This window comes from Psittacula echo, assembly GCF_963264785.1.
Source record: "Psittacula echo genome assembly, chromosome: 18".
In the NCBI taxonomy this organism is placed as follows: Eukaryota; Metazoa; Chordata; class Aves; order Psittaciformes; family Psittacidae; genus Psittacula; species Psittacula echo.
Genome location: NC_137754.1, coordinates 1,318,048 through 1,336,587, shown reverse-complemented (window position 1 = coordinate 1,336,587; position 18,540 = coordinate 1,318,048). Strand labels below are relative to the sequence as shown.

General features: G+C 40.9%; 1 protein-coding gene across 1 annotated transcript in view; it reads left to right on the top strand.

Moving 5' to 3' along the window:
* Positions 1 to 14,143, top strand: part of TTC12 (tetratricopeptide repeat domain 12) — a gene marked incomplete at both ends in the record, with an annotated part of 14,772 nt that extends 629 nt beyond the window's left edge. The window contains 19 exons of the mRNA XM_080631634.1: positions 428 to 458; positions 1,026 to 1,103; positions 1,571 to 1,692; positions 1,932 to 1,991; positions 2,858 to 2,929; positions 3,207 to 3,267; positions 3,562 to 3,750; positions 4,325 to 4,394; positions 5,176 to 5,264; positions 6,007 to 6,175; positions 7,255 to 7,347; positions 7,559 to 7,622; positions 8,579 to 8,713; positions 9,250 to 9,351; positions 9,830 to 9,898; positions 10,712 to 10,813; positions 11,439 to 11,538; positions 12,968 to 13,193; positions 14,068 to 14,143. Coding sequence (XP_080487760.1) covers positions 428 to 458; positions 1,026 to 1,103; positions 1,571 to 1,692; positions 1,932 to 1,991; positions 2,858 to 2,929; positions 3,207 to 3,267; positions 3,562 to 3,750; positions 4,325 to 4,394; positions 5,176 to 5,264; positions 6,007 to 6,175; positions 7,255 to 7,347; positions 7,559 to 7,622; positions 8,579 to 8,713; positions 9,250 to 9,351; positions 9,830 to 9,898; positions 10,712 to 10,813; positions 11,439 to 11,538; positions 12,968 to 13,193; positions 14,068 to 14,143 — 1,908 coding nt within the window. The remainder of the gene's footprint in view (positions 1 to 427; positions 459 to 1,025; positions 1,104 to 1,570; positions 1,693 to 1,931; positions 1,992 to 2,857; positions 2,930 to 3,206; positions 3,268 to 3,561; positions 3,751 to 4,324; positions 4,395 to 5,175; positions 5,265 to 6,006; positions 6,176 to 7,254; positions 7,348 to 7,558; positions 7,623 to 8,578; positions 8,714 to 9,249; positions 9,352 to 9,829; positions 9,899 to 10,711; positions 10,814 to 11,438; positions 11,539 to 12,967; positions 13,194 to 14,067) is intronic.
* Positions 14,144 to 18,540: the final 4,397 nt, after the last annotated feature.

Here is an 18,540-nt window from a genome sequence, read left to right as displayed (position 1 = left end):
TTGATGTTGTATTGTCTTTGTTTGAAGCCTGGTAAGAACACCAAAGACTTCTGTGGGGTTTATCCAAGTTGAATGCAAGCACGGAGGTGCCACAACTTGTAGCTTTACCTGTGCTTCAGGGACTTGAGCAAAACCAGTTGAAGACACAAGAGTCCCTTCATTAATTTCACTAGGCTTTGATTCCTGCAGTAGGGCTTGTACTTCAGTGATTTGCCTCGTGAAAGGTACAGGAAGCTTTCCAATAATATAAAAAACTATTGAATCCTTATCTTTTATTCAAATGTCAATTCCGTATTCCCCGTATGCATCACTCTGGATATTTCAGACATCCTGTAGCTTTGAACAACTTAACCGAGTGTTCCTTTGCTGCTGTGGGTTGTACTAAAATGTCTGTGTACATGCATGTGCTGTGTTTCTCTCTTTTTAGGACGTGGCAAATGCAGAGGCAGTGAATGCAGGTAGGACAGTGCTCCCTCTGGTACTTAGCATCTCTTCAATCTGTTTTAGCAGAGGTGGAGCTAAGATTGCTGTTACTATGCGAGACTGAATTCCACTCCTGGCAAAGTCAGAGCTAACCTTTTCTAGTGATTTTAATCAACATTCAGGCAGATTTGGGAAGGCATTCAAGGATCTTATAAATATGGCTGTGCTTGTTCATAGGTAGAAGGCTTGTTAGTGTAATTATTGTATTCTGGTATCTCATCTAAAAGGTTAGTATTCTGAATTTAAAAGGAAACAAGTCTGTCTCTAGGGGTTAGATACTTCAAGGCAAGTATACAAATCCTCAGTAGTAGCATGGTGTTTATATGTAATAGCTTGTCATTTGTGTTCCACTTCAATTGTTGAAATGTCCCCTTACTGTTTTCTTTGTATCAAAATAACTCAGAAATACCTTAGAAATGACCTTTTCCCCTTATCTTCAGATGGATTTTAATGATTCTTTTTTTTTCCTTTTTTAATTAAAACCAAACAACCTACCTGACAACAACTGTAACTGAAACATCACCAACTCTCCCTGTTCGAAGATGGCTTTCTGGCAATGCTGGAAAAGGATGCAAAAGAACGTGCTAAACAAAGGAAGAGAAATGAACACTTAGCAAATGGTAATTGCAAAAGGTTTTTCTAGGTAATGCCTCCAGAGACTACGTAGCAAGAACTGGGCTGGTTTAAGAGGCTGTCCAGCTACCCTCTTACTGTCATTCTCATGCAGGCTGAGATAGTGCTTTGGTTATATGAGACCAACCTTCTCAACAGAACTGATTATCTGGATATAACAAGGTTCTATACTTGACAGAGTTGTTGCAACCTCTGCTGTCCTCTTTATGATATGAGTTTGGGATGGGGCAAAGACAAATGCTCAGTTTTCTCTCTGAAAGAGGATTGGAGATCATGTGCACTGAATAGCTCAGAGGTCCCTTGCAAATGGTGGGTGATGAAGACAGCTACAGTGAAGCTGGACTGGAATTTTTATGATTATTCCAACAGGAGAATATGGCTTCTGTTTCCTCAATCACCTGTTGGGGAAATAACACCCAAATGGTATTTTGAATGCATGTCTGTTGGTTTGCAGCTCTGAAAGAGAAAGGAAACGATGCCTTCAGGAAAGGAGACTACGTCAGAGCCATTCAGAGATACACTGAAGGTCTGGAAAAACTAAGAAATAAGCAGGAGCTTTACACAAACAGAGCACAGGTCAGCATGTGGGAATGAGCTACCACTGTACTGCTTTTGTAGTTTGGTTTATTAAATTTATTCTGCAGTAGAAACTCCAAGTAGGTAGAGGACAAGTGAAGAAACAGCAGGGGTTTTTCCTGCTAAATCAGTGGCCAGACAAACCAGCAGTCTAAATTAGGTGGGTTTGTACAATAGTTAGTGGAAGTTGGTTGAAATACTGTCATTATTCTGCCTGGGCTCCCTTGGTTTTATTTCAGGCCTACCTAAAGGTGCATGAGTATGAAAAAGCCATTGGTGACTGTGAATGGGCATTAAAGGTAACTTCAGGATTCTGTCTTTTATGATTATGTCAAATGCTCCTGGAACGTGGGCTTGTGTGTAACTGATGATACAGCAACAGACAACTTGCTAATAGAAGTGAAAGAGTGTGGTGGTGTTGCACAAATTCCTGCATCCTAAATTAACTTGAGCAGCATATTTCACTGCTGCCTGTATGCAGAAGCTTTTCTAGCCCTTAAGAGTATTTAATAAGTGATAATAAGCTATTAACTACACTCATTGGCACCCTTCTAAATAGGCAAAGGGACTCAAAGCTCACAAAGATCAGATCTGGTGGGAAAAGTGAAGTTACCGTATAAAATGCCGAAGAGCTGAATGTGAATTCAGTTGTGTTACATCAGCGATGCTCATGACTATAACACAGTTAACAGATTATTAACAATATTGGCAGCATCACTTCAAGAAATCAGTATTTTTCACAGGGATTTGAACTGGAAAAGATGACCTAACTTTTAATTCATGGTGAAAGTAATCAAAACACATGGAAATTCTGTTGTTAAAGAAGTTCTGCAATTAGATACTTCTTGATGCAGGGCTTAGCATTACCTAACTGCATGGGGGTCCGCTTGTATTGCTTGAAGGGCAGGTTTCTGGGAAGGATACTAGCACCAGCAACTTTCCCCCTTTAACCAAACCAAAGCCAATGTTCCTTGCATCGAGAAGGAAAGTTGGTACCTGGAGGTAATATTTTAGCATATAATCTTCAGATGCCTCTGGTAGATGAATACCGTATTCTGTACTTACAGTTGTTTTGGGCAGCTATACCTATTAATCAGAAGGCTGTGAAAATATTAAAAGGTTAAAATTTTTAAGCACATAATTGATAATTCCTTTTTTAACACAGTGCAATGAAAAATGTATTAAAGCCTATTTTCTAATGGGGAAGGCTCATCTGTCACTTAAACACTACAGTGAGGTAAGTCGACCAAATCTTATGGCCTTCAGAACATGTTTTGTTCTGCTTTTGATGTAGTGATGTGGGTGAGAGGGAGAAATTTGTGATCTTAAGAACTGGTCAAATGAAAGTATATTGAGCCTTCAGGCTTGAGAGAAACTTTCTGTGCTTTCCAAAGACTAATAATTCTGATAATAGTCAACTTACACTTTTAATTATGAAAGTTTTTACTTGTGTGTCTCCATAAGATTTATTTTCCACACTTAAGAACAGTGGCCCATTTCTTTTCTCTGTTAAGGCCAGGCAGTGTTATGAGAAGATCTTACAAATCGATCCCCAAAAGGAAAGCCTGTTTAAAGGTAAGAAATAGAAATATTTACCCTGTCATCCCTTGTTTTCTGATCAAGATGGAACCTAATCAAAACCACTGTTCTGCTTCTCAGAACCTTTGATGGAGTCTCTTCACTCAGCTTTTGTTTCTGATTGTTTCTTCTTGAAGCTCTGTTTCACTGATCAGAGCACTGGGTCATGCTGTGCATATGTATGTAGAAGGTAGCTCTCTCTCCGTCAAGGAAGCAGCTTCATTCTCTCTCTGAAAGCTGACCATATAGAAACATTTAACTGCCATGCTTTGTTGTCTTTTGATTCCTGAGATTGTATGAATGAAGTAAACTTGGAGGAAAAAAGAATGAGAGATGAAGAAAGAGCAATGAAGGATGTTCAGTCTGGAAAGCTTGCTGCTCTGTCCATAAAAGAACTGCTGCAGAAACTGCATAGACCTGACCAGGATATCCTCTACTATGCAGGAGGGATCAGACTTTTAGCAGGAACTGTGAAAGATTGTAAGTATTTGATGTAAAGGTTGTTGCTGATGGGAGCTGTAATCCAAGCGGATGAATAGAAGTGGATTAGTTTTTAAAGGAACAGGAAAAATTATTCCTATATTAAAGATATAAAATCAGCAATGTTTGATGTTTCAAAATGTATGGGTAGTAGATATTTACATCTATTTTACAGAAGCAGACCAGTGTTGTAGCTGAGCTGTTAAGACTTCTATGGATTTGGGTCTCTTAAGAGCTGTTTCATTTATTTAGAAATATTTGTAATTCTCTGCTAAAGCATACTGATTTGCAAAGCCAGCTCGTGTTTCACTCTTCCTAAAAAGCCTTTAACTTGAAGTCACTTGTCCTTTACAGCACCAGGCATGAATTAGAGCACTTTTCAGCTTCAAAGCTGCTTCTACTTCAAGTAGCATTCTTGGAGTTTTTCCCCTCTTTTGGTGACATTCTTCCCCCAGAGCTGCTGATCCAGTGACCTTTTCTTTTAACACTGTGTTAGAGAAAAGCAGGAGTCTGCCTTCACAAAGATCTATCAGCCAGATGGATCACAGAGCTGAGTTGTTTATCTCTTTTTCAGGTACTGAGCAAACTTTATTTAGAACGAACAATGGATTCAGTATCCTCGGAGACAACGCGATTGTAAGACGGTAAGAGCTCTCCAGGGGAAAACAGTAGGGTGTTACAGCCTGAGGAAATGAAAACACTGTTTTCAAGAAATACAATCACCTCTTGAAATGCAGATGAAATGACCAGAAGATAATGTAATAGCAAATTTTAATGTCTGACTGGACTGACTTATATCTGACTTTTAATACAAACAGTGCTGTCTTAGATGCAGTGAACGGAATTGAGCTTCTGCTTCTGTCTCCTATTTCTGTACAGTTATCCTATCTCACAGTGAGGACAGTTTTGATTTAAAAAAACAGCTTAATAGAGAAGAAATCTGAAAGCACTTAGTTGCTAAAGGTGCTGAATGTATATTTGAGTCAGGTTCAGGTAGATAATGGCAACAAGAAGATGCGATTGGAAGATTTTGCATGACTAAGGTTCAGAACAGCACAATCAGTTGAACAGAGCAGGACAGCTATTCTTTAAGGTTCTCACTGGGACTGCAGCACAGAGGCTTCTTGAGAGCCCATCAATATTTTGGGTGCAGAACTGAATTTCACACCTTTATGATGCTGTGTAATGCTCATATAAGGTCTGTGTGTGTTGAGGGTAGAGTAGACCTAGTAGATAATAAATCTGCTATCAAGGGAAGTCCTCTGGAAAGCTGTACTTCTAAAACCAGTTAAGCAAGGAGCTGGGTTTAGAGCTTATGAGCTTAAGTGTTTGTGTGGCAGATCCTCATCTCTGTGAGGCTTTGCCAAAGACCTAATTGTTTGATCTGTCCTTTGCTCTTGTTTCTTTCCACCATTTCTAATTTAGGGGCTTCTGTGCAGAGAGCAAAAACGCTGCTGAAGTGGATTTGTCTGTTTCTCTTCTGCTCCTTTGGCAAGCTGTCTGTGCTGGGAACGGTAAAAATCTGTAATCAACATTAATCATTGTTAATGTACTGTTACTATGGCGCTTACTGTGTCTAAAATTGATGTTTGGCATGAACATCGCTTTCCCAGAGCACTTGGGTCTAGACCTTATTGTAAACTAAGTTTTACAGGTCAATAGCAAGTACTGGCATACACTGCTAGCAGCCACCACAATTTTGGCATATATGTTCATTATGAGGTGAAATTTTCAGTCTATTTCTATAAGCATATTAAAACTACTGACGGAGTGGAAAATAAGTTCCCTGTGATTATTACTGCTTTTAAGATAGTATTACTTGTATAATTTTAGTTTTAAACAGTTACACCAGCAAAAAGCAGAGTTTTATAGAATTGCCTTTCGAGGAGGCAAATTCTGTTGGCATTCACAGTCAGGAGTCACTGGAGAGGTAGCCCTTGTTTCTAGGGAGTATATACATAGATGAGAAATGGGCTGGGGTGGTGGTGGGTGGTAAAGTGGTGCAAATTGCAGCACAAGGAAAACACAGAATGCTTGATGCCAGTGCATGTATTGACTTGTAAATCATGGCATCCAGCTGATTCTCAAGCGAATATTAATGTTGCAAGGTAAGGGGAAGCCCCACATTAGTGGATGAAATAAAGACATTAAACCTCTTAAATCAGCATCTAGGAAAAAAAATAAGAGTAATGGCGATGCCATTGTGTATGATATTGCTCTTGGATCTTCTTTTTTGTTGTTGTTGGTTTTACTCAGAAGAAAATCAGCGTCTTCTATTGACTCACCCTGATGTGAGTGCACAGCTGCCAAAACTGCTTTCCTCTGAGGTATGGGAGATCCAAAAGGAGACATTGGCGCTAATTTATCTCTACTCAGAGAATGAGAATGGGAGGAGACTGCTGGTCAGGCACCTGGATCTAACCAAGTAATAAACACTGCTATACCTCAGACAAATCTCCTTAATGCCTGGGTTCACAGATGTTGGGAACTCATTCCCCTAGCAATATGGGACATTATGTTCACCTGAATGAACATAATGACATTAAGATTTCTGTCCTTGAGGGGTAGGCCTAGCTAAGCAAAAGTAAAAGTTAGGGGTTTGGGGAAAACTTTAGTAAACTTTGTATCTGAAGATGTCTGCAAAACTAGGTAGAAAGGGCTTATTCTAGAGGATGTTTGTACAATTCTGAAGCATAGCCTTTTAAACCACTGTGTGTTTGTCTAACCCGCAGTCAGAAGCTTACACTGTTGTCTCTTAATAGTTCATGGTTTCAAGCTGTGAGTCTCCTCATTTGGTATGATTATTTAGTGTTGCCATGACTCAGAGTGGAGAAAGAACAGTCTGTGACCTTCATCTTACTATCCTGGTATTTCCTTTTAGAGTTAAGCAGAGGTGAAGTCTTAATTTATTGGCTGGGACTACATGTGTCAAAGTAATGGATGAACAGAAAAGATTCTCCAACAGTTGTACACGCTTCATTATATTAATACAAGAGTCATCCAGAGACATTTTTCCTTGGGAGGAGAAGTTCAAGAAACAGCCATATCTGAGAGGATGCTTAATAAAAGACAGATAATGTTACTGTGGCTTGAAATATCAGGAGCCAGATAAATCTCCTGTGAACTTCTGAAAGAGATCCTGGGCCTGATTGCTTTAAAAGTGTTAGGGTGCTCAGAATGTAAAGTTGCAGATACTGAGCTGCTTGTCAGTTGGGCTTGTCAGCAAAAAGAGATGAGACTATAGGTTCTCTTACTGTGCTTATGAAGTTAGAGAAGAGTGGCAGGGAATTTCAGCTCAGTAGAGGAGCATATGGAAATACTGTGAGAGAATCTAGTGCTGAAATACTGTTCTAGTGGCTGTTAGGTAACTGAGTATGTGTGGAGAGCACAGTATATCTAGATTGGTCATAAATCATAAATTGTGTTGGTGCACCTAAACTATAATTTGGGTCTTTAATAACTGACCTGAAGCTAACATGATTTTTTTGGCTGTTTGAATTACAGATGGCTGCAGGTTTTGATGATGTTTGTCAACAGCACTGATGCCAGGGCTAGCAGTGCCATGAACATATTATCTGATTTAACTCAAGAGGAAAGGTAACATGTATTTCTTCATTAATTTGTAAAATGTTGTACTTCAAAATGTACTAAGTGAACTAGTGATAGAGGCTGTTGGCTGCCTTTGCTGTGAGGGTACATTGCTGACTGATGTTTACCTTGGTTTTATGTTGCTGTTGTGTTGCCTTCTTCTGTGATTTTTGCCTAAAGCATTAAGTGTCCAAATACAGCTTTCTTTATCCCCCAACAGGTTCAAAACCCAGTGTCGTGTCATGCTTTCCACAGATGTTTTACCTTTATTCACCCAGTTGCTGGTATGAAAGATCTCAGTGTCCATATTTCTGGTTTACTTTGGTGTAATATGGCTTACAACCAGTCTTGCAGTTTTACAGCCAGTTGCTCCTAGACAGAACCCCTCAGTGGCAGAACTGCGGTAGTTACTGTGTCTCTAGTTCTGTAGGCATAACAAATCCAGTTTTATCATATACTTTACTTGGGAAAATGTTCTCAATCTCCAGTACTCGGTGCTTGGGTTCTAGGTGTTACTAGTTTTATATTCAGTAAAATCTCTAGAGTCGATTGCAGATTCCCAGCAGTCATCTGTCAGGCTTTGTGTTAGGCTCTTAATGTGACTTCAGTCCACTGCCACCAACTGGTTGTATTTTGGATAGTGACTTTTTCTGTTTCTAATCTGAGAGATCAGGGTGAAGAGAAACATTAGGTCACAAGGTAGAGATGTTTAGTGGTTCAGATCCCTTTCCTGATTGGTTATTTAAACTGCAAACTTATAATACTGTTGGTACAGAAACCTGTCCTCAAGGAGAGGAAAGGCAATAGGGAAGATTTGTTCTGTTGCAGAACAGCAAATAGAGCTGGAAAGTAAACCACTTCCACTTCTCCGAATGTGCACCAGTACAGTGCAATAATTATAGTATTTTTACATTGCTTATTGCTCTTGCCTTTTGAAATCACCTTACTGAAATTACAGCTGCAGCAGAGGCTGTTCTGTGAGCTAAGTGGTAGTAGGCAATATTCACAGTCTGAGGTTAGGGACCAGAGAATCTAGGCACTTTTTCCCAAGACTCTTAAAACTACATCAGGAGATTAACTGGGAAAATGAGCGTGATTTCCAAACTTTGGACTGTTGGGACTTAACATAGGTAAGAGAGATTCTGGAATCCCATTTTCCATTGCCAGAGTGATAGGAGCATGTATTTGTTGTTTCCTTGTCATTTGTTCTTAACTTGGTATTCCACTCTTCTCTTTTCAGACCTCTGCCGAGCTGGTGAACCAGGCAGCCCTTGCCCGTTGCATTGGCATCATGGGGAATCTGTGTGCAGATGTAGTCATTCGAATGCAGATGGCCAAGTGTAAAGAGTGCTGGCAAGCGTGCTTAAAGCTTGTGGTAAAGAAACTTGATGGCTTCCTAGAACAGTGTTATCAGCCCTATCTCTTGTGGAAATGGTGCTTCTGTGATCATGTTTGTCTTCCTTTCCTAATAGCTCTGGACCCTTGACTGAGATCTTTCGAATCTAGTAGTTGGATTAAGGTCTCAGAAGTTGTGTCAGTAGATGGCACCCGGGGGTGGGGGGGAGAGAGTGAGTGATCCCTTATGGTGAGTGGCCCCTTTCAGGGTAAGGACGCAGCATGAACTCAGTCCTCTGAAACTGAAGAGTTCAGAAGGTGAGAAAGGACCTTGTTACCTGCTTAAATATCACAAGTTTGGGGTGTGCAGTTTTAAATACCAAAGGGAAACAAACACAAGAATGAATCTGTATCAAAAAGCTGTTATTAGCTCTGGTGCTCACAGGACTTGTTCTTCCTTCTGAGTGCTCCCTCATTCTTCACCTGATGCACCATGTAAGTAAGCACACAGAAAACTGAGGAAGTGCATATTTTGGTCCTGTGAATTGACTGTGCTCTTCTCTCCTTTGTACCCAGGATGAATGCTTTAATGTCAGCACATCCAAATACCAGGAGTGTTTGTTTGCAGTTCTGGGCCTCATGATGAACTTACTGCTTGAATCAAATGTGATTATCCAGGTATACAAGATCTGTGAATATTCTTTAGGCTGCCAACCTTGGATTTTGCTGATGTTCAGTTAATTCTTCATTTTTATTGGTGTTTAAGGTCATCATTAAGGGTAATGGACAAGTAAGCTAATAAGTGAAAAGATGTACAAAATTCCTTCTCTTTCCCCCTCCCAGTTATGAGAAAAATACAGTGTCAAGCACATACCTTTCCATAGTAGTATAAATGTTTTGTTCTGCATCAGTCTCCAATTATACAATATATGTAAATGATTGGCACATTCCAAAATTATTTAAAACTAAGGATTCCATCAAGAAGGAAGAGATTCTTCTGTTACATGTGGGTGCTGAAGTGTTAGTAACTTATTGCCATGTGTGCCCTGATCTCTGCTGGATTCTTTGTTGTAGAATACTTTGTCTATTAAGCCATTTCTGCTCTATCACTTCCCAGCAATCAGCTAAAGCTGAAGTTTTCACATTGTTGTTTCAGTACTTTGCTGTGGACGTAAGCAGCAGGTGCATGTCTCTCCTCAGGGATAAAGATGGAAGGATTGTCACAGTAAGTGGGATATCTATGGACTAACAAAAGATTGTATTAGCTGACCTGACCTGAACACTTCTGTGCAAACTCCTGCCCTGCTTTGAAGCCTAAACCAATAATTATTATTAGTAAAGAAGTCATACACTGCTTATATTTTTCAGGTTTTTGTATGGTTTGATGCAAGAGGTTCTCATTGTTCTCTTGAAATCTACATGATAGAAGCTGTTACAAATAATTTCATCCTTAGGATGGTTTTCAATATAAAACCTCTTAAGAAAAAAATAATAAATCTAGAAGCAAAGGAGCAAGAACAATTTAGGTGTTCAGCAGCTGTTTAATTTCACAGTTCCTGTATGTGAATCATACTTAGGAGATTGTACTCCTGTTAATGGTGTGTCACTCCCACAGACAGCAGTTATTCAAGGCAAATAGGTAGGAGCAGATGGGAACTCAGAGGCCGTTCACCTCTCTGAATTCACATGGATTGTTCTGATCTGCTTTACTTGACTCAGTACCAGCAGTGCTGGGCTGGTTTCTGCTAGGATTTTTTGAAGCAAATAAACTCACAGGGAGTTGCCCTGATGTCAATTTGGTCTCATCTCTCTCTACACTGAGTCTTTAAAAGCTGGGCTGAGTGCAGTTTCCAGTAAACAAGAAAAAAGTCATGTCCTGAAGATGTTCTTTGTTATACTGCTGTAAATTTCTCTTTTATGACTTTAATTTCTTTGGGTTTATTCTGCAAAACCAAGATAATTTGAAAACTGCTGCAAGTTGTCTGGACAAATAAACTTTGTGGGTTTTTAACTTCTCTCACATTGTTTTCTAATTAAGAGAGCCATTGGAGTGCTAAGTCGCATCCTGCCAGCATCCTCCTCGGCGGTAGAAGAAGTAGTGAAAGGAGGGGTGGTGAAGAAAATCATCAAATTCTTGAAAGTAAATGAATTTAACAAAATTCACTTTATTTCTGCTTGTATTAACCCTTAAGAAAGCCATAGTTGCCCTTGTGTTTAGCTTGTTTTCCCTATGAGAAAGACCTGTGCAGACACTCTGGCTTCGTTTGTCTGCATCTGTGTTGTCCGTTGTAACAGTGCTCACAAGTTTAGTTTTAAGCTAGATAGCCAGTTTTGGAGACTAGACTGGTTTCTGTAGTCTGGTCTGTAGCCCAGATTTTCCAGTTGTTTCCATATGAGCGAGATGCCTGTGCACAGCTCTGCTTCCAGACACCTGTAAATTCAAGAATCCATTACTGCAGGACCCAGCTGGAGGACTGAAGCTTACAATTGGTGTGATCTGATTTGGACCAGTGAAAAGCCATGGAGCCCTTTCCACTGATTTTCTGTGAGCACTGAACCAGGCTTGGGAGCAGGAAAAGGATGGTTCTTGTGTCCTTTTCAGCCTGTGTTCATCTTGAGATACATACTCTGCAAAGGTCTTAATTTGGTATTTGGGCTTAGGCAGAAGGAACACCTATCTTCATGGTACCTAAGCTATTCTGTAACCTTGAGCAAGTTGGGATATGAACTGTATGTCTGTTAACGTATGCTTTAAACAAATCTAGGCTGGAGGACAGACTACATGCAACTATGGTATAAAGACCCTTTCCATCTGTACCAGAAGTAATAGGCAAGCTCAAGAAGATCTTGTGAAGTCAGATAAAGGTAAGTGACTAAGCAGAAGCTGGATGCAGAGATGTAATCTCAGTATTGGCCAATTACTTTCTTCTCTTCTAGAATGGAACTGAATACTGGCGTTTAATCTGGCAAGACTTTAGCCATGGTATCTGACCTCCTGAAACAGTGCTTAATGATCCTTAGCTCTGTGTGTGGATGGAAATAGGTGCCTCAGATAATGAGCCTGAGTTAGAGAAACTGTGCTTTACTTGAGTGAAATGGCTTGGTATGCTTTGTCAGGGCCAGAAGTATATAGATTTTGAAAGAAAGTGCTTGTAAAATGTAACTGAATTGGGTTGTATTTCCCAAAGCTAGTGGCTAAAGTAGAAAACATCATTTAGACTTGTGATTTGCAGAGGTTGAGGCTGTTTATAGTTTCCTTCAATTTGCATGTGGATATTTAGCCTGGTATTAAAAGGAAATGGATATGGAGACAGAGTGACGATATCAGGCCAGGTGTCTTACGGTATTTTTGAGTATATTCACTCTAGTCATGCGGTATAACACTACTTGGATTGCTTTACAATGCAGGTTCAATTAATGCTAATGTGACTACAACAGAGAATACTTAAGTTTTATCTAAATGGTTGAACCTGTCAAGAAACTGTCAGCTCATGTAGTTCAACTTGAACCCTAAGGATTTCCACTCATTAAAAGCCTCTCAGAGCATCATCTTCCTATTGTACACCCCATATTAGTTTCACTGTCATCTGTAAATGAAGCTTTCATTTCCACAAATTAGCAATAACACTTCACTCTAATTCTTTCTGCCAAAACTCTGGATATTAATCTTGTGAGAAGTCACAATTTCATATTCTTTTCACCTCTGTTTGCCAACCCAGACTTTGCCCTGTTGCTAGGAGCTTGGTGGGATTGAGCTATAGTCCCATGACAAGATTGCATTCTAGATGGGCCGCTTAATTCAGCTTATTCACCAGCCACTGTTGCTGTCTGGAGCAGCAGTGGCTTTTCAGCAGATGATGTTGCAGAAAAAGGTGGGATGTGATCTGGAAGAACAGATGGGACCATGAAAGAAAACCAAAGCAAACTTATGTAACCCCCAAGGAGACTTCATGCATGTGGAAGCCATGGCTGTAATTTATTTAGAAAGTGGTCTGCCTAAATGTTGCTAGGTTCTGTGGCCTGAGACGTTGCTTCTGCTTACAGATGCCAGCAAGAGCTATGCAGTTCTGTGCAGTACAGACAAACTATTCTGCTGCTGTATGTTAGTGTAGGTTGCAGAAGTAGATAAGCTGAGCTGCTTATGAAAGTTCTTCCTCCTCCAGGTTTTCCAGGAAAACACCCAACACAGAACAGTGCTCGCTCCCTAGGAGTTTAGATAAAGACAGGAGAAAGTATCAATGGTACTTGAACAAATCTGTATGCATTCTGTACCATTAATCTCTCTTTCTCCCAGGGTTCAGTGTGCTGCTGAAGCTCTTGGACTCAGAGAATGAAATGATTGTAGGAAATGCTGCACTCTGCCTTGGCCAGTGCCTTGTAGTTCCTGGAGCAGCGACATCCTTACTGAATTCCAGTGTTGTGATGATCTTGTTGAAACATGCTGGTGGCGATGCTAGAAGAACTTCAGTGCAGGAGAACGCAGCGATTGCTCTGGGGAAGCTTTGTGTCGCTGAGCCAAGGTACTGTAAAAAAGAATGTTCTTCTTCTACGCCATCTGTTTGTCAGCAGATGATAATTCTTGACCTGTGTAAGTTGATTCCATTTGTAGAGCAAGCAGGTACAGATCATTAGTTTACATAAATACTCCATGAAATCTTATTATCCTCCAACTAGAGCTGCTGCTTGTGGTACTATCCCCACAGTTCTGTTCCTGTTCCTCCTTAATGTGTTTCAAGGAGAATTGCTTTCTGGTGTTACCTGTGCTGGAAGAATGGAAAGAGGAGGAGTAATGTTGTACCTTTGTAGAGGTCAGAGCAATAACAAGAGCAAAACAGAAGTATAAATGTCAGCAAAGAATGTCTGCTGCTGCCAGCCAAGAGTACGCCAACCTCTAGCTAGCTGCAAACTGTCAGATGGATCTTGAACTGCATTCCAGACACAGGAGCTGAGCTCAGCTTGTTAATATGCATTCTGAACCACTGCAGAAAGCAAGGGGTAATGCTTAGTTTCCAAAAGTTTCAAATCTTGCTTCTGCTGGAGATCATAAATGAGCAGCAGAGAAATTATCTGCTCTGAGAGTCGTAAAACACTCCAGAGCTACAAAAGGGGAACACCTTATTTTCTTAGGTTGGTTTTTTTTTGGGGGGGGGGGTTTATTTGCAATGCCATAAATTCAGACAATTGTCAAGTATTATTTAGGACTTTCATTTTCCTTTTTGTAGGGAACTGTGATCTAGAAACTTCCTCATGCTACTTTAGGAGTGATTTATCAAAGGTAGCATTGAACATCCCTGACAATTTGGGCATGGGTTGTATAGCAGAGGACTGGAAGCTGAAAACTTTTATTGTTGGTCATCTTATATTCCCCCAGCAACCTTTCTGTTGTCTTTTCAGGCATATTTTTCAACTGCGGAAACTCAACGGTTTGGCCATCCTGAGCTCCTCTATGAAATATGTGCATAGCATCTGAAGTTTTCAAGAGAGCTTCAAAATGTGCTGTTAATATCACTTGCTGTTGAGTATTGTAGTTTTCTCTTTAATAAAGCTAACTCAAAGCACATCAACTTTTCAGTCCCTTTTTAAAGTGATCCTCCACAGAAGCCAGTCGAACAGTATCAATGTGTCAGGCGAAAAGAAGTTAATTTATTATCTAGGCCAACAACTATAATAACAGCTTGCAACAAGCTTATCTTTGATTTACTAAATAATGTTGCCTGTTCTTACAGGTGAGTTCCTTGCTGGTTAATCACTGACCAAGGCCTTGTCTAGTTTCCTTTACAGTTTGGGTCCAGTACCCAGTGTATTAGAAGAAAAGAGACATAAATTGTGAGCTGTGACTTTGAAGAATCCTTTCTTTCCCCCATATGGTGTTATGGTGACTTGATTATGATGTAGTATCACACATGCAGTATCACCTCACACTTGGCTTAGACCTTAAACCTCACACTTAACTGCTTAAATAAGTTGGTCTTAATATTGCTAAGTGCTCTATCTTAGCGATAACTTACGACAATGAGGTTTGTGTATGAATTATGGGCTGCTTATTTTAGTAGTGTTACACTTGCTATCTGTGTTAATTTAACAGTATCCCTTTGTCCTGTCCTTCTGTGTGGAGTTTCCTCCATCTTAAGTACTTTCTCATGGCTCCTTGTGTTCATCTCTGATCTCCTCGACAGCTAAAGTACTGCTGGAGGAAGTCTGTCAAATGCAATGAATAGTCTCTTCACAAATCAATAGATGCACATAGACACAAAGCTATAATAAAAACTTGGAGAACTTAGGTTAGACAGGGATTTTGGCCTTGGTTTTGAACACGGGGAACAAAGAATGTATTACCTTTACATGGCAGGAAACAGGCCAGTTATGTTTGACTTTAAGACAGGTTTCCAGTTTGCCTCCTTGACTCCTGGGGGTGTCTACCCTGTATATAATCTTGTCCTTCAGAGCAGTGTCTGACAAGCTACATAGCATCTCCTTTTCAAAACAACAGCTGAATCATCTTCCCACTTCAGAAGGAAATTCTCTTGCACCTGGTTTTCATTCCCCTCACAGAGAAAAGCACATAATTGATAATCTCACTTTCATTTTTTAAGCTCCTACTGTTAAGTTACAGCCTGCCCGGGTAAATAGGTAACAACTACTGGGTGTAGGATTCAAGTCCAAATAGGCATTGTCTTAAGGAAAAGAAAGTTACGGAATCTTGCATTTGCAGAGGGAGGATGTCAGAGGGGAACAGCAGGTGTAATGTGTCACCGGAAAATCACAGGTGAGTCAAAATCATCCTTAAAAGCCTAAAAGCTAAAGGTAATTCCTGGGTTTGACTGACAAGCTGGGTTTTGCTTAGTGGAACCTTTCACGTACCAGTTGCTGTCATCCCTAGAAGAACTGCACACAGTACTCAAAGTAGCAATTTAACTGTTTCTGCAGAGGTAAAGAGTTGCCGGACATAGGCAACCTCTCGTATTTTCAATCACGTTTGCTATCTTTGCCATGCACGTGAATGCACTGCCTTGTTCAGTGAAAAATTGACTCCAATTGGTGCAGGCTTCTTTTTTTTAGCAGATTATTGGTTGCTGTCTGCCCTAAGCTCTTATAAAGTAACCCAACACTGCCCTCCCAAAACAAACACAGCAAATGCCCACGGCTAAGAAGCAGCAGTGACTCCTCAGCAAGCTGCTTCCTATCTGAACATAGTAATTGGGATGACTCCAGAGCTGGTTCAGAAGATGCAGGAAAAATTCCCCACCTTTATTCTCATTGCAGCTGGGCTATTTGACTTAGCTGGTGAGTGATGTGTTTTGTTCTAATCTCATTTGCTGTCTTCCTGCCTTCTTTTCCTCTGTTATTAGTGGGTAGAAAAACTATGCTAAGTATTGTGCTCTCAGTCTCAGGTGTGTAATAACAAGAAGCTAAAGGAACAGCTTCCCTCTGTACAGCTGTGCTATGAGGCTCAAGGTTTGGTGTAAGTGGTTTGTGTTGTGGGAGTATTAGCAGCTCCAGATCAGGACAGAGCTGTGCTATGTATCTGAGCTGAGAGACAGTCCATTGCCCAGAGTATATATTGTGTCTTTCAGGTGGGAGAAGAAAGGGGAAGGAAGAAGGGGGTCACTTTTCACAGAGTAGGATCAAACTCATGTCTACTGAAGCCTTGCTCAGAATATACTTTTCCAGGCACTGCTGTTTATCACATTAAGTGTGGGTGCCCCTCTTCACCATGCAGTAACATGTCATTCTGCCTTTTCTTTGGGAACAGCTTAAATACAAAATTGCTTTTTAGCTTCTAGATACATGTGTTTTCTGGCAGATGCCTAAAGGAAAATGCTTAAAGTTTTTAGAGAGGAAAGTAGATTCATATTTTAGTCCTTGGTTTGGAAAGCATACTTGGGAATGGCAACCTTCTGAATGTGAAGAGAGGAAAATAAGTAACATCTATGGGTAGAACAATACCCTTTTAAACCACAGATCTGCCTCTTTAAATTACAAGGTCTCTGCTTTTGATTTGAGAAGCTAAAGGTAGAGAAGTTGCTATGTTCTCTCTGCTGTATGCCACTTCCACAAAACAAACCGGCTTTTTCCTGATGGTCACCCAGTATGCATCAGGACTGGGATTCTGGGGGAGGAAGAGAGTGGTAAAGGAGTGATTGAGCTCATTCATGTATACATTAATCTTGCTTCACCTGTCCTCAGGCAAGCTGAGGGGTTTCATTCTCATTGTGTTTTCAGTTGTCATTGATATCTTCATACAATTAAGATAAAGGGCTCTTCTCTGGCTAGTTAATGCTTTTTAAGGATGGCAAAAGTATTAAATGTCATCCTTCATATGACACTGAATATAAACAGCAGAGGATCAGACTTATAACAGCCAGCTATATGGAGCTGCCCATCCTCCCTCCTGTATGGTTCTGAACAGAGCCAGCAGCCACTCAACTTTCTGCTTCCCTCCCACTCAGCCTGTTGCAAAGTGCTGCTGCAAGCTGCTAAAAGTTCATGTTCAACTGAATAGGCAAAGGGCTTGTTTTCTGTTTGCTAGGTGCCTCTGGGAATGAGCATCATGTCAGTGAAGTATTTGGCCTAAGCCTTCCCGGAGAAGCCCAGCCAAGACCTGAGAGCATCCCGGTGTCCAGCAAAGTATTTTCCACTACAGAAGATAACTTAGATGCGGCGACCTTCAATTTTCAGAGTCCAGCAGTTGAGCCCACCAGTGAAGTGACAGCTGACTTCATTCCTGTCCATGCAGAGCCAGCTGCAGAAAGAGCAGACGCGCTGTCCAAGGAGGTGGTTAGAAACCTGGGGGAGCCTGAGCAACCACACACAGAAGCAGCAGCTTCAGAACTCCAGGATGGACACTCATTTCCTAGCAAGCTCTTGAGTAGCATAAGCATCCCTGTCTCCATGCAAGGGCCACAGGCTACCCCACATGTGGAACAGCCAGAAAGGTCACTGCAAGGAAAACCAGAAAATACTACTGAGGCTGGTTGCAATCCTACCAGCTCTAGCACTGGGCTCCCCCAGCCCTTTCTCAGTGGGGGGATACATCAAGACTCTCCCGAGTTTAAAGCTCCCTCTTCCATTCGTGTTATGAAGCAGATGGAGGTGCTAAGTCCTAAAACGTCTCTTCTGACTTCAACAGTAAATTTTTATCTTCCAAGAAAAGAAATGGCAACATCCACATTTCCCACCGGAGTTAAGGTTGCTCTTGAAAGTGCAAGGGTGCATTGGTTACCAACAGGAACGCCTCCCACTAGCAAAAGGACAAGAGACATAAATCCACAAGTCCAGCCTGACAGCAAAGCTGGTGTGACACCTGCATACCTGAAGAAGACTCAGAGTATGAATGCTGAAGCTACAACTTCTGCATCCCTACAAAAGCCAGCTTCAAGGGACCTTGGTGTGGTCTATTCCAGAATGACACAGACAAGTGCCATTCAGTTTCCCCCTATTTTATCTCCAAAGCAAGAAATAGCAGGTATTAACGCCAGAAACTCAACAACAGCTGTAAGAAATGGTTCTGGACACCCAACCCAGTTGCCTGCTCTTCAGACACAAGGCACTGTACCTTCTTCTTCATTACTGATGCACCTGGAAGCTCTAGCTCATGATGACTTATTTCCATCTTCATTTCAAGGGCCTGTTAGCACAACTGACAGACAATGGCCCCACTCTTTGTCCCGGACTCCCAACTGCACTAAATATGTTTCCCAAAAACCCAACAGGAGCTCTCAAGAAATTGCAGTTCCAGTCTTGCAAAGAGAAACTGATCATCAGCCAGTGACAAGTAAACCTGAGCAATCCAGATCCCCTGAGAGCCTACAGGCTTCTGCGAATTCATTCTCATTAAGCCAGTCATGGATTTCCACATTAAAGCTT